At 38.4% G+C, this 12,651-nt stretch overlaps 1 protein-coding gene across 3 annotated transcripts in view; it reads right to left on the bottom strand.

The window, feature by feature from the left end:
- LOC149191873 (protein TRANSPARENT TESTA 9-like) overlaps positions 1-12,651 on the bottom strand; it is a 488,249-nt gene that overhangs the window by 422,459 nt on the left and 53,139 nt on the right. For all 3 annotated transcript variants that reach the window (XM_089404399.1, XM_089404398.1, XM_089404400.1), the window contains exons 2-6: positions 9,927-9,978; positions 9,727-9,800; positions 9,504-9,637; positions 9,285-9,381; positions 8,994-9,051 (exon numbers count right to left, since the gene is read on the bottom strand). In XM_089404399.1, coding sequence (XP_089260525.1) covers positions 8,994-9,051; positions 9,285-9,381; positions 9,504-9,637; positions 9,727-9,800; positions 9,927-9,978 — 415 coding nt within the window. The remainder of the gene's footprint in view (positions 1-8,993; positions 9,052-9,284; positions 9,382-9,503; positions 9,638-9,726; positions 9,801-9,926; positions 9,979-12,651) is intronic.

The following is a 12,651-nucleotide window of genomic DNA, read 5'->3' as shown; positions in this document are numbered from 1 at the left end:
AGATCTCACCCTTAGCCCCGGGGGACTTCGAGTGCCTGCTCGGGCAAGGTAGTTTCATCAGTATTTTTCAGGAGGAGAGATTTCTGGAGTTGAGGAGGAGCTGAGCATTTTGATGACTGCGCAGTCTTGAGTGGGGAGGACACAGTCTCTTTTGGTAGGAGCCCCAGACTTGGTTTGTGTGGAGGATTTGAGCTTGGTGATTAAGCAAGGGATCAGCCCTTGCATATTGGAGGATTTTGGCAGAGTTTCGGGTAGAGTTTTGGAGGATTCTCTTCAGTGGCAGCGCAGAGCCTTGAGGGATTGCGTAGATCCCCAAGGGGGTGATTTTCAGGGGTCCGCTATTTTAGAAAAGCTTTATGGGCTTTTCTGGGTTTATTGAGCAGAGGCTGATTCCAGAGTTTCAACATTTTCTGAGGAGGGGAACAGCCCCAAATCCTCATTTGATTCCAGCAGTAGCAGCAACACAGCAGTTCTCCAACAGTTTGGACGCAGTTCAGAGGGGCCATTTCCTTACCATTCTGAGTGTATTTCTTCACTTGCCTTATGCAAGTTGAGGTGCTATCTGTCTGTTCACCTCTTGTACTCTTTCTGTTACTCTGTATAATAAAATGGCTTAGCATTTCTCTCTGCATTTCTCGAGTATCCGCTTATATTCCATGTATACATTATTGTATGTTGCACTACTGTTATTTTTGTTTTATCTCTTTGAGTACCCTGGCTATTATATTGCTTGTGTTTGAGGGATATCTCTGATAAGGGATATTACAACAATACACAGAACTCTGATGGGAAATTACAGTGGGTAATTACAATGAACAGGACTTCACAATCTCTGAGATTTCGGTGATAATTGCAGTCATCAAGCTCGAATAAATACAGTGAAGGGTACAGAGTCCATATCCCTGTATTAAAGGATATCTCAGTGTTACATTACAATCAAATAAGCTTGAATTTGTGTCACAGTCACAGTTACAAGAAAGGAGTCCTAGTTTGTATGTCAAGATACATAAGGAACTCGGAATAGTGATAGCGAAGATCCTTCATGATGTAGGGATAGCAAAGATACAAGCAAGGAGGATCTACAATAGACAGTTCAGATGCCTCTTTGATGGACAATGTTACAAGAGTAGACAACTCGGATGAAGGATCTTAGATCTGGCATGAAGGAACAATGAAGACATTGCATAGACTTCAGATGATGCAAGGTATTGTTCAAAGCTATAATGGAGACAGTACTTTGATGAGCTATGTGCTATGACTTAGTGCAGATCTACTATAGTCTCGGTGCAATTACAATAAGAAGATCTTGGTGCTATGATGAAGTCACGATGACAAGAAGGATCAAAGGAAAGAGGAAGAGAAGAAGAGAAGACAGTGTCTTGGTCTTAGCGTGGCTACTAGGTCAAGGGTCTTGGTCTTGGTATTCGTCAATCAAAATCTTTATAAGAAGAATTTGTGCAGGTTTTCCTCTCAAAAAGTGAGAGGTTTTAGCCCTGGCAGAAAGCCAACATCTTGTGTTCTTGTCTCTTTTGTTTTGGTAACTATTTGATGAAGTAAGAAAACACACTCTAATAATAACAAGAGAAGATTGTGCTAATAAGAAAAAGTAAAAAGTACCTCACAAGTAGTTATCATCGTGAGAAGAATCTTATTAATCTGATTGCCCTAGATTCTTCAACACAAACATGAAATAAGACAAAATTGGGCAAGATTGATATTTCCCTTAACAATATTGCTAAGTGGGAATATCACAATGACAAAGGATGACATTGTGGCTTCTTTCTTTGTAGGGATATCTAGAATTAGAGATGAAATTGTATCGGAAAAGGGGCTAGTAATTACTGCAATATTGGGATTGCCACCTACTTGGAGTTCTTTTGCTTCAGGTCTCAACAGTTGGAAAGAAGCTCCTACCTTTGAGCAATTATGGAATGCTTGCACCCAAGAAGAAATGAGAATCTCATCAGTATCCAACAATGAAGAAGAAAATGTTTCAAATGCATAATCCGCTTGTCACAAGAAAAGAAACTACAAGAAGTCAAGAGGCCAAGAAGGAAGGTTGATATGTCGAAGGTAGAATGCTACCAATGTCACAAAATGGGTCACTACAGAATTGATTGTTCTGAGAATCCGAAGAACAAGAAAAGAAACAAAGACCAAGCCAATGTCGCTGAAGAAGGATCTCCAAAGAAGAATAAGCCCAAAGAACTGGAAATAAGGGACTTACACTACTAAGTTTTTTTTATCTAAGCCTTAGTTATTTCATTGTTTGATTTCTAGTATTTGTAGGTTTAACATATTTTTGAAAAACATGTTTGACTTGTTTTTATAAGGTTATAGGTTTCCCTCAAGCTTGGAGGGAGCCCTCACCAACCTCCAAAGACAAGTATCTTATTACCTTTTTCATTTTTAGTTTTCCTTACTTATCTAGTTTTTCTTGCATTAAATACTAATCACATTTCTATTCATATTTTCCTTGTTTAGAAAAAACTTGCCTAAGACTCGAGGAAGAAGGCCTCACAAGACAAAGCATTGGAATTACAAGGTTTGTTAAGAAACAAGAGGTATGTTTTGAACTACAAGTTTTTGCTCTCTTCATATTCATTCTTGATAAACTATTACTAACATCATTGTGTCTAGCTTTCTTGAATCTTAAAGATTCTTGATTGGGTGATTCATCATTAGATAAATCTACCCTCCTCATATCTTTGATTACTCTTGTGGAACCCTAGAAAGGTTCTTTGTGAAAACCCTAACTTAAGGGTATGTCGATGATAATGTGTGAAACCCTAGCCTACTTAGGGTTATTGATGAAAATGCTTGATGCTTTGATAATGTCATGTTTGGGGTTTTGGTATGGTTATGAAAACCCTAACTTGTTAGGGTTGAATGGTAATGTCTGAAATCCCGAACCTTTGAAGTATTGATAATTTAGGGTTTGTTATATTTTGTATTGAAACCCTAGATCATTAGGGTTTGGTAGGGTGTATAAGCAAGACCCTTATTTTAGATATTGTCCTAGGAATGAAATCCATGGTATGTGTGTTTGTCCAATCAAACCCTAGTCTAATCAAGTTTGTTATATGTCTCACTTTTATTGATATTTGTGTTTTTGGGTTTGGCTAACACATGTTATGATATGCTTGTGCATGATGGAATCCTAGATGTATGAGTTGACCTAATTGTTGATGGTCATGAGTCCTAGGGTTTGGAACTAAGCCCTAGTCGAATTTTGATTCTCTAGAATGATAGTATTTGTAAATTCTAGGGTTTTGTAACTAAACCTTAGTAGAAGTTAAAATCTCTGATATATGATGACAATGTGATAATCTAGGATTTATGAAAAGTTGATAAAATCTGAAAATTATATTGTGGTTGTTGAGAATTAGTAAAATCTAGGGTTTACAACAAACCCCAGTGGAAGCTACTCATGTTGTTACTTTGAATTGATTTGTGATTAGTTTAGATTGTTAAAGCTCATGTATGAAATCTAGGGTTTTGCACAAAATCCTAGTAGGAAGTCTAACATATGAATTCTAAAGTTGTTAGATGAATCATACTTGTTTGAATTGATTCGAGGGTTTGCTATATGTTATAAAAGAGTTTGTCATATCTCTGAAAGAAATGTTGAAGCCCTTGATATAATGAGATCGATACCTTGATTGAGTTGTTAATGTGATTCAGGGTTTGTAACAAAACCTGGGAAAGAAGTTGAAAAATAGTAATAAAGTCTCTTGTTGATTATGCTTATAAAATTCTTCCATTATTGTATGATTCTGAAATAATTTAACTTCATGCTTCTATAGATTTGGGTGTACTTGTTATCTAAGTTGTGCAGGTACATAATCTTCAAGATGGTGAAGATGCTCATAAAGTAGAGTTGATAGGATAAGCACGATGAAGAAAGTTATGTGAATGATGATGACCATGATAACTCTGATAAGAAGGATGGAAGCCATGAAGGATTCTCTAATGTCGTAGAAAAGAGGTTGAACTCCCTAAGTTGAGAGGGAGCTCTGATAAAAGAAATATCCCTAAGTTCAGAGGGAGTTTGGATGAAATGTATCTCCCTAAGTTGAGAGGGAAGGCATATAATAGTCATGTTGAACACCTTGAAAGAAGAAAATTAGAGAATGCATTTTGAGGGGCTGCTGAAATAAGAAAAGCCGGATATATGAAGAATATTTTGCTGCATGTGAAGTAGGAAAATAAAATGTATGATTGAGGAATCTTTTGTCAAGAATCATCTAAAAGTCCTACTGTGATAAATTGAGAAGCAACATCTAGTTTTCTGGAAGACCCCGGAGGTTTGTGTTTACTTATGTACATTTGAAAAGTTGTTACTAATTGGGGTTATGTTTGTACAGGTAAATCTCTCTGACGTTTGATAGCATGCAGGTTACATGAGAGAGATTTGTTACCGATCTGTTTGATCAGGAAGGATTTGTTACCGATTGGAATAATCAAGAAAGTTGAGGCTTTGTGTGTGAGACACATTGCTTGGGAGGACATCTAGTCGACACTTTGTGTTGATGTCTAGTTCCCGAAGTAGGGAGGTGGCGTTGGTCATAGAGCTCTGACCTCAGATACGCACCTAGATCCCTAGGTTGATGATTAGCAAATAAGCATGATGGTACCTAGAGAGGCTGAAAGCTTTAGTCCATCTTAGTCGCACCTGGATAGATTGCCCTGGTCAAGAATCTAGTCCATGGTGTTGCAGTGCCTAAATTGTTCATGGTTCATGTCTTCTGAGATCTTCCTTGTACTTGTACTTATGAATACCTCCCTAGTTAAGAGGGAGTGTTGAAATATGTGACAAGGTTCGGTCTTCATAAATGTATTTGAGTCACAATGAAATGTACTTATCAAAAGAATGAAGAAAATATTTTTATTATTATTATTATGACTTATTAAAGCATGGGTTTCATGCTTGGGTCGTGTTGTTTTAGGTCAAAATCCCCATTGAGGACTTCTAGGATTTATTCTGAGTCATTATCCATTAAAAGAGACCCTTCTTGGGCTTTGAATCATGTAAAAAGAATTATTTTTGAGTCAAAAATGAATTTTGTCACCTCCACACCAAGTCGGCCTCAAGAAGATCAAGTCAGCCTCAAGAAGGGCAATTCGACCTCATGGAAGGCTATATATATAAGGCAATTTGAATTCATTTGGAGAAATTCACTCTCTCTTTCATAGTTCGATATCTTGAAGTTCGAAGCTGGGAAATGCGAAGTTGAAGAAGAGCTGGAAAAAAGCTAGAAAGGAGTGCGAGATTTGGGAGGAAGATAAAAGACACCAAGATCGAAATTTTGGGCCATCCATCTCTCACTTCTAAGGAGTATCTAGGGAGATCAAAGTTCTCTTTGTCTAGTCGAAGCTACTGCCGCTGCCACTGGGTCGAAGCTGCTACTGCAATTTGATGTTGCTAGGTCGACGTTGCTTTTGAAGGGTTATCATCTGCAAGAAGGATTGAGGGTTGACTTGGTCTGGAGGTAGTCTTTGTCTAGGTCAAGAGTCTTGGATAATCTCGATAAACTATTGAAGGAAGAGTTGTTGACTAGGTTTTCCCCTAGATAAGGGTTTTTCCCTGGCTGTCCGCCTACATCTATTGTCCTTGTGCTATTGTTTTGGTAATTGCTTGATGAACTAAAAGATAAAAGAAGAACACAAAGATAAAAGAATCACAAGTAATTATCTATATAATAAAATCTTTCAGCCTTTCCGATTTTCTAACATTTCAGGCCTCTAAACTACTCAAAAAATTCCAGGAAATTACCTAGAGCCTCCCCACAAGGGACCCAGAATAACCCAGAAATATCTCATGGACCCAAGTGCTGGAAGTGGTCCCGAAGTGAACTGCGCCCTCCTCCAGTGATTTATGCTACTGGATGCTGACTAGAACATTGATTTCGGCCAAAAATATTGCCAAGAAAATTCTGCAAAAATAACCTCGGGCTCCTCTCACCAAACCCACAAAAACCCAGAAAGGCTTTTGCATGAATCCACCGACTCGAAATGACCCAAAATTGGGGCGTTCTCCTCCAACTGCTGGCCCAACACCCAGTTCAGAAATCTTTGCTAAATCTTTGCTCCAATCCCCTCCTCTTAGGTGGAAATCCCTGCAATATTTCTCCCCAAAGAGAAGTGAGAGTCCAATCTTCAAATCCCACTAGCTCTAAGTGATTTTGCTGCTACAAGTTGAGCCCAAAAAATTGACTGCGGAGGCCCTAGGAAGACAAATTCGTCCCACAATGAAGCAAGTACCTTCAACCCTTAAAATCACTCCAGAGTTTTGTACTCCCTCAAGGAAATTTCCTGTAAATTCCCGAAGAGGAATTCCCCAGGAATCTCCTTCGCCAAGCACCACAAATTAACTTATGTGTCCCTGTCAAAAGACAGAAAAATCGACCCAATTGATAGTCTCCAATCCAGCCCAGCAAATCACTGTCCAAACTTCAGTCTAATAATAAGAGAATTTCTTGCAAAAACACAGAGCCTCTAACCCACACTTGCTCCCACAATGCGCTCCACAAAAATACCTCTACGCCCAAGAAATGTGCACTGCTGAGTAAACTCCTACTATGATGTCCAATGGAAGCTCTAAATTGAGCTCCACAAATTGCCTCACTAGGGAGACACTTGAAGTTCTCTAAAATGAGGGTGGAATTCTTGCTCGGAAATCCCTTGTGCAGAACAGCACGGGTTGTCTTGGTTAAGCAGCTCAAGAGAACTAGTGTTGAATTATGAAATGATCAAAGGTGTCCAACTGAGAGCCTCCATGCTCTATTTATAATTGTTGGCCCTCTCCTCCATGGTGGCCCTCACTCTCCGCTAGTCCGCACCCTTTCTCTCTCTCTCTCCTCTAGAAAGTTTGAATTGCTCCATTGAGTCGAATTTACTTCTCTTGTGGTCCCCACATTCCTCTAGAGCTGCAATTTTATATTTCTCCTAAGTCCCATACGCCAAAAATATCTCCAATGCCCAGATTACAAAATCGTGCTATGCTTAGCACCACCCCAAGGATCTTGTTGACCTCCTCAAGTGAAAAATCAAAATTGGTGATATTACGTGAAAGCATTTCTTTTATTGCAAGTATTGTCATTTATTTGAGCATATTTATCGCTTGCAAGTTTATATCTAATAGCACTGGTCTAGACTCTACTCACATTACTTTTCCTTGCAGGATATATTGTTGAATTTCATCGATCTATTTTATGTCATTGATGGTTATATGTTCATGGTCTTTTATACTTGTTGATTTATTTATGCTTCAAGATTGTTTTTCAAGTATTTTAATGGTGAATGCTTTAATTGATTAATTAACAATCTCCTAGAACTTGTTGAGTCTAACAAGTCTTCCTTAGCATGTTCCTTAGGGTCGACCCCCCTTAGCTTTAGCTAGGATAAAGCCTAGATGGAGGGAATTGGGATTAGGTGATAGCCCCAATTCTGAGCTTTGAAACAAAGCCCACACCTAGTGGGGTTGAGGATTTTTCCCATATTAACTTAGGTGTGTAAGCAAGGCAGCAACAGGGCCCACTATAGGTCACCCACGTCACAGTTCTATAGTCAGTCCATGTCACAATTAATGAGACTTGTGTTAAAATCTGTTCACATGTATTATATTGTACTCTATACTCATCTATTTTGGGAGACTTCTTTGTTGTTTATTACTAGAGACATGGTCAACTTTAATCACTCTCCCCACAATTCTGTACTCAATATAAATTAATACAAATCAGGGTACAGTACATGTACATTTCCAGCAATCTCTTCGTATATTTGCATATCATTACTTCTAGATTTAAGCCAGCCTATTTTTGCCTATCCAAATTTCTTTTCTTTGCTTTGCTGTGAGTTTTGGCTATGTTTTTGCAAATCAAAACACATAAGAAAAGTCTATAAGATGCCAAAGGTCATTGTTTGATTCTTTGTCTCGACTCTCATGCAATTTCAAGCCATGCTCATTGGACATTTGCAGGACTCTCCCCACAATTCTGTTCTCAATATAAATTAATACAAATCAGGGTACAGTACATGTACATTTCCAGCAATCTCTTCGTATACTTGCATACCATTACTTCTAGATTTAAGCCAGCCTATTTTTGCCTATCCAAATTTCTTTTCTTTGCTTTGCTGTGAGTTTTGGCTATGTTTTTGCAAATAAAAAACATAAGAAAAGTCTATAAGATGCCAAAGGTCATTGTTTGATGCTTTGTCTCGACTCTCATGCAATTTCAAGCCATGTTCATAGGACATTTGCAGGAGACTAGTAGATTATTGATTTTGGAGATTTTCACAATAGGTGGGGTCATTTCACCATCCAACAGAACAAAACTGTATTTTAGCGCATATAGATAATCGCAGAAAAATGCTAAATATCAATGAAAACAAATGAAGGATTGAAGCTGTAAAGGCCTCAAGATCAAATCAGTAAGGGTCACATCAGGAAGCATTTCAATTTTAACAACTCTCGTGAAAGTTTCATGACTGAAAGTATCTCATGCAGAAACCTGTTAAGAATGTCCTCAATTTTCCCCTAGAGTGTAATCATTAGCCATAAAGAATCATCTCCAGTCACTTCCAGGGAGAACAATAGACCAGATTGAAGCTTCTGGTAGATAATTATGTGAAGCTTAAACTGCCAGAATCTGAATTAGCAACAAATAAGACTTTTAATTACATCACCATTGCAAGTATCTTAATAATTGCATGTCCAACTTTAATTCCGTTTCAAAAAGCCCCAGCATTCTTTATACTGGAAAAATTATTAAAGAACAGAGTACCAGTACATTGACATGCATGATCCCCATCGCTAAAGGTTAGATTTGGATGGACTTCAGCAAGTATGGACATGGGATCATCCAGAATTTTAATTCAAATGTATTAAGCTTCAAGATTTTTCCATTGAATCGCAAATCCTTCTTTTTATTGTTGAAAAAGAAAGCATGTCAAATTAACAGCATATCATACCAAGCTTTTCACAAACTTACATGTTGAGTCTTAACAAGAAGAGAAATTGTGTTTCTGTCCAGCTTTCCACTTATTGTCCTAACATCAAAACCACAAAGAACAACAGTCAGATAACATATAGACAGATTCGTATACTTTAGGTTTCTTCCAAGAAAAGTCATTTAGAGTTTATAACTACACCTTACATGATGGCACCTACCACACGCATAATCTTTAACATAGAAGGAATGCAGGTGAGTTCAGTAAGTTCTTGTCAAATGTGAGAAATGAAAAACTGGAACAAAAGTTTAACCAAGAGCTCCAACAAGAACCTTAAAAAGGATATGTAGTAAGGCACTAGCTCCTCATTCTCGAATTCAAATGGATATGTTATGAGATAATTAATGTACTCATTGCTGAACAAGTAATCTGCAGAAAGAAGACATCATGACTTTTGAACAAATTCCATAAGCCTTTCATGTTTAAATCAACACAAAATTAATAGAATGCAAAGACGATGAATATTCTAAAATTATATTGTTGTAGCTTACAAATTGCATGTTCATTACGCAAGTTCTGGATCATAATACTCAATGTTTGTAGCAACTGTATGGTAACACCAGAATTTTTGCTTATGTTTAAAATACGTACAAATTGTGCCATTATCTGCTTCTCCATAAACAACCTACATGCATGGAACATAATTATTTAATTTGGGTTCAGTTGTCAAGAAGCAAAAGATGAAAAGTTATAAACTTCAGGGCAATTTCTTACTCAAAAATTGAAGGATCGTGCTGATCCCCATAAGTCACTACCTCAGCTATTAGTCTCAGTATCTCAACAAAATCCTGTACCATAAATCAAAGCATCCAACTTAAGTGTGCACATGAAAGAGTGATACAAATGGAAGAGTGGCCAACAGCATAACATCATTAAGATAAGACTATGCTTTATACAAACATCAAAATTCTTACCCCATCTGAAGCATTTACAGTTCCATACTCCTCCAGCTGATCAATCAGGTATCTGCATTAGTCAGAATTTTTTCATTAAAGGTGATCAGTTAAGAATACATTACTGTAAATGTATAGGTTTAGAAGGTTATCAGCTTACAATTCTGCAGTTGATATGAGAAGCAGAAATGATACATCATGAACAAATGGCAATTCACTGTGAATGGCAATGTGCAATGCCAGCTTATAGCCCAGACATAACTGTGCTACCTTCAGCATATCCATGCCATGGAGATTATAATAAATACAGTTTGATTGGAAAAGTGTTTCACTCTTCCAAACATGATCCAATAAGAAAATGTATTTACTCTGACTCTGGGTTAATGGCATTGTTACCCACCACCAGTGGGTGACCCCTATAGGAGAATTTTTCTCCCAGATTTGTCTTCAGCCGACGGCCAGCAGGTGCTTACAACAACCAGATAGCTCGATGTGCCACCATTCTCCGCCACCTGAGCCAGCCATTATGTGCCCTCGCCCATCTGTTATGATTGTATGTTTGAAGGTGGGCCGTCCAACCCCGAAGGTATGGCTTTTCATTACGTAATTAGGTGTTTATGCTTGTTTTTATTGGACACATTTGGGCATGGATTAGTGGGGGGATTCGGCAGAAAGAATAGGCTTGGTCTGTACTCTTATCCCCTTGTCCCAACTTGGTGGTTAATCTTGTATCCGAGTCCTGTGGGATCTCCACTATTGGCTACTAGCTTTAAGAGTGGCACAATATGGGAAACTCTAATTTTGGTTGCGTGGTCCCACTTCCCAACACCATATATATCACTCCCCTCTGCTCATTATAACCCATTTTCACACTTTTGAACTTTTCCCTTCCGGATCCACGTTTGTGCCCTTGTACCATGGCATGTGCCTTGGAGCTTTCCTTGTAGCTACCCTTGTACCATCTGTTCCGCCATCATTTCACATGACACCTGCCATTTGACGGATGTACCATGGACTTGTTACTCCCTTAGAGGCTGAAACCACCTAATAGGGTCCTTTATTAACCTCTCTTGTTGAGCTTGGTGACACTTGTACACTCTAAAGCCCATTTGGAAGGGCATGCCACTATGAAGTGTCCACTTTTGCCCCTGGTTTGCAAGCTTATTTACTCAATTGCACTAATGGATTGTTGTACTAGAAGGTGAGGAGACGCATTGGATCTTATACAGGATTGCAGGTGGGTCTCCATTTGGACTTGGTCTCCCTATACAGGGTCTAAGCCCTCTAGAGGGTCATAATGGCACTTGTAGGGTGAGCGTTGAGAGCCATGGGCCTCCACCACAGTAGACCGTCATTTTCCATGCCAGGGGCTTCTCCAACACCACTCATTACTTGTTCGTGCCCCGGCCATACAGAGATGATGATGCACTTGGACCACGTTGCCCAGCAGGCCACACATTTGCACATGACACTTGGCAACAGATCCAAGGCCCAACTGGGGTTTTGTCTAATTCGAAGAGACATGGGAGGGCATGTGTCATTTCTAGCCCTTCTTGATGGAGCATTGACATGTTTGATCTAGTTGAAGACCCATGAGACCATTGATTGCGCCCCACAGCCACTTGGGAGCACCACAAAAGTTTTTCTTGGAAACCGAGGGGCCACCACCTTGGTCATCATTTTGGGAGCCCTCCTCTTCATCATGGCACATGGAGGAATTATCTTGGCCTTTCGATGACCCTTTGCATCATTATTACATCATTTGAGCCTCATTAGGAAGGCTTGTTTTACACTTATTAAGCTATTTGGTGGGCTTGTCACCAATAGGGTTGTTATTTTGCACATTAAAGTGATTTTAGGGGCTTAATTAGGCTAATTAGACCAAATCGAACTTCTAAAGGCTCATATAAATACCAGGAGAGCCTCATTTGTAACTCATCATCATTTGGATTGGGATTTCTCTTGTAAAAAGAATTCAGACCTGCAATTGATGGACGAAATTGGTAGTAGTTATTGATACATTTTGATGTTTGGGATTTTCGCTATCTTGTCATGAAACTTCTATTTGCAAATGTGATGGATGGATATATTTAATTTATCTTGTAAGTGTTATTTTGACGTTATTTCTTTACATTGTTGCATGACTAATGTGTGGAATGTCTTGTCATAATTTTACATGTGCCCTAAATTGATGTGAATTCATGAAACATTGGGATTATTGAAGCATTGCATGCATTACTCATTAGATATTGTGAATGAATGTTCCTAGAGGCTCGTTTTGAACCTTGCATCCTCGAATCTCCATCACTTCTTGCCAAGCAAAGTATAAATACCAATTGTAGTTGAATTGTTGCTTCCTTAGGGCTAGCAAAGAGTTGCATAGGTCTCCTTGATAGAGCAAAGGTCTTGCATCAAAGTAAATCTAGACTCTGTTTGAAGCATAAAAATTGATAGCTTGGAGACTTGAATGTAAAAATACACGAGGTATTTAATAATAATAATTTATTATATATATAAATTGTACAAGTGATGAACGTTACAAAGAGGACCCGCATATATATACCTAAGCAGGGGTCCTTCCGTGAATGGGCATGTCTTTAGACATGCCTTTTCACTTAATGACTATTTAACATAATCAATATTTAATTATTTGATATTACATTTATTTTATTTATTTACTTGTTATGAATTATATTTTCTTCACTTAGTGTCTGTCATCTCGACGTATATAATCTGGCCATCCTCT

Source organism: Pinus tabuliformis, chromosome 2_2 (assembly GCF_031772625.1).
Source record: "Pinus tabuliformis cultivar Carrire ecotype Pingquan chromosome 2_2, CPIR1, whole genome shotgun sequence".
In the NCBI taxonomy this organism is placed as follows: domain Eukaryota; kingdom Viridiplantae; phylum Streptophyta; class Pinopsida; order Pinales; family Pinaceae; genus Pinus; species Pinus tabuliformis.
This window is presented reverse-complemented; position numbering and strand designations above follow the sequence as displayed.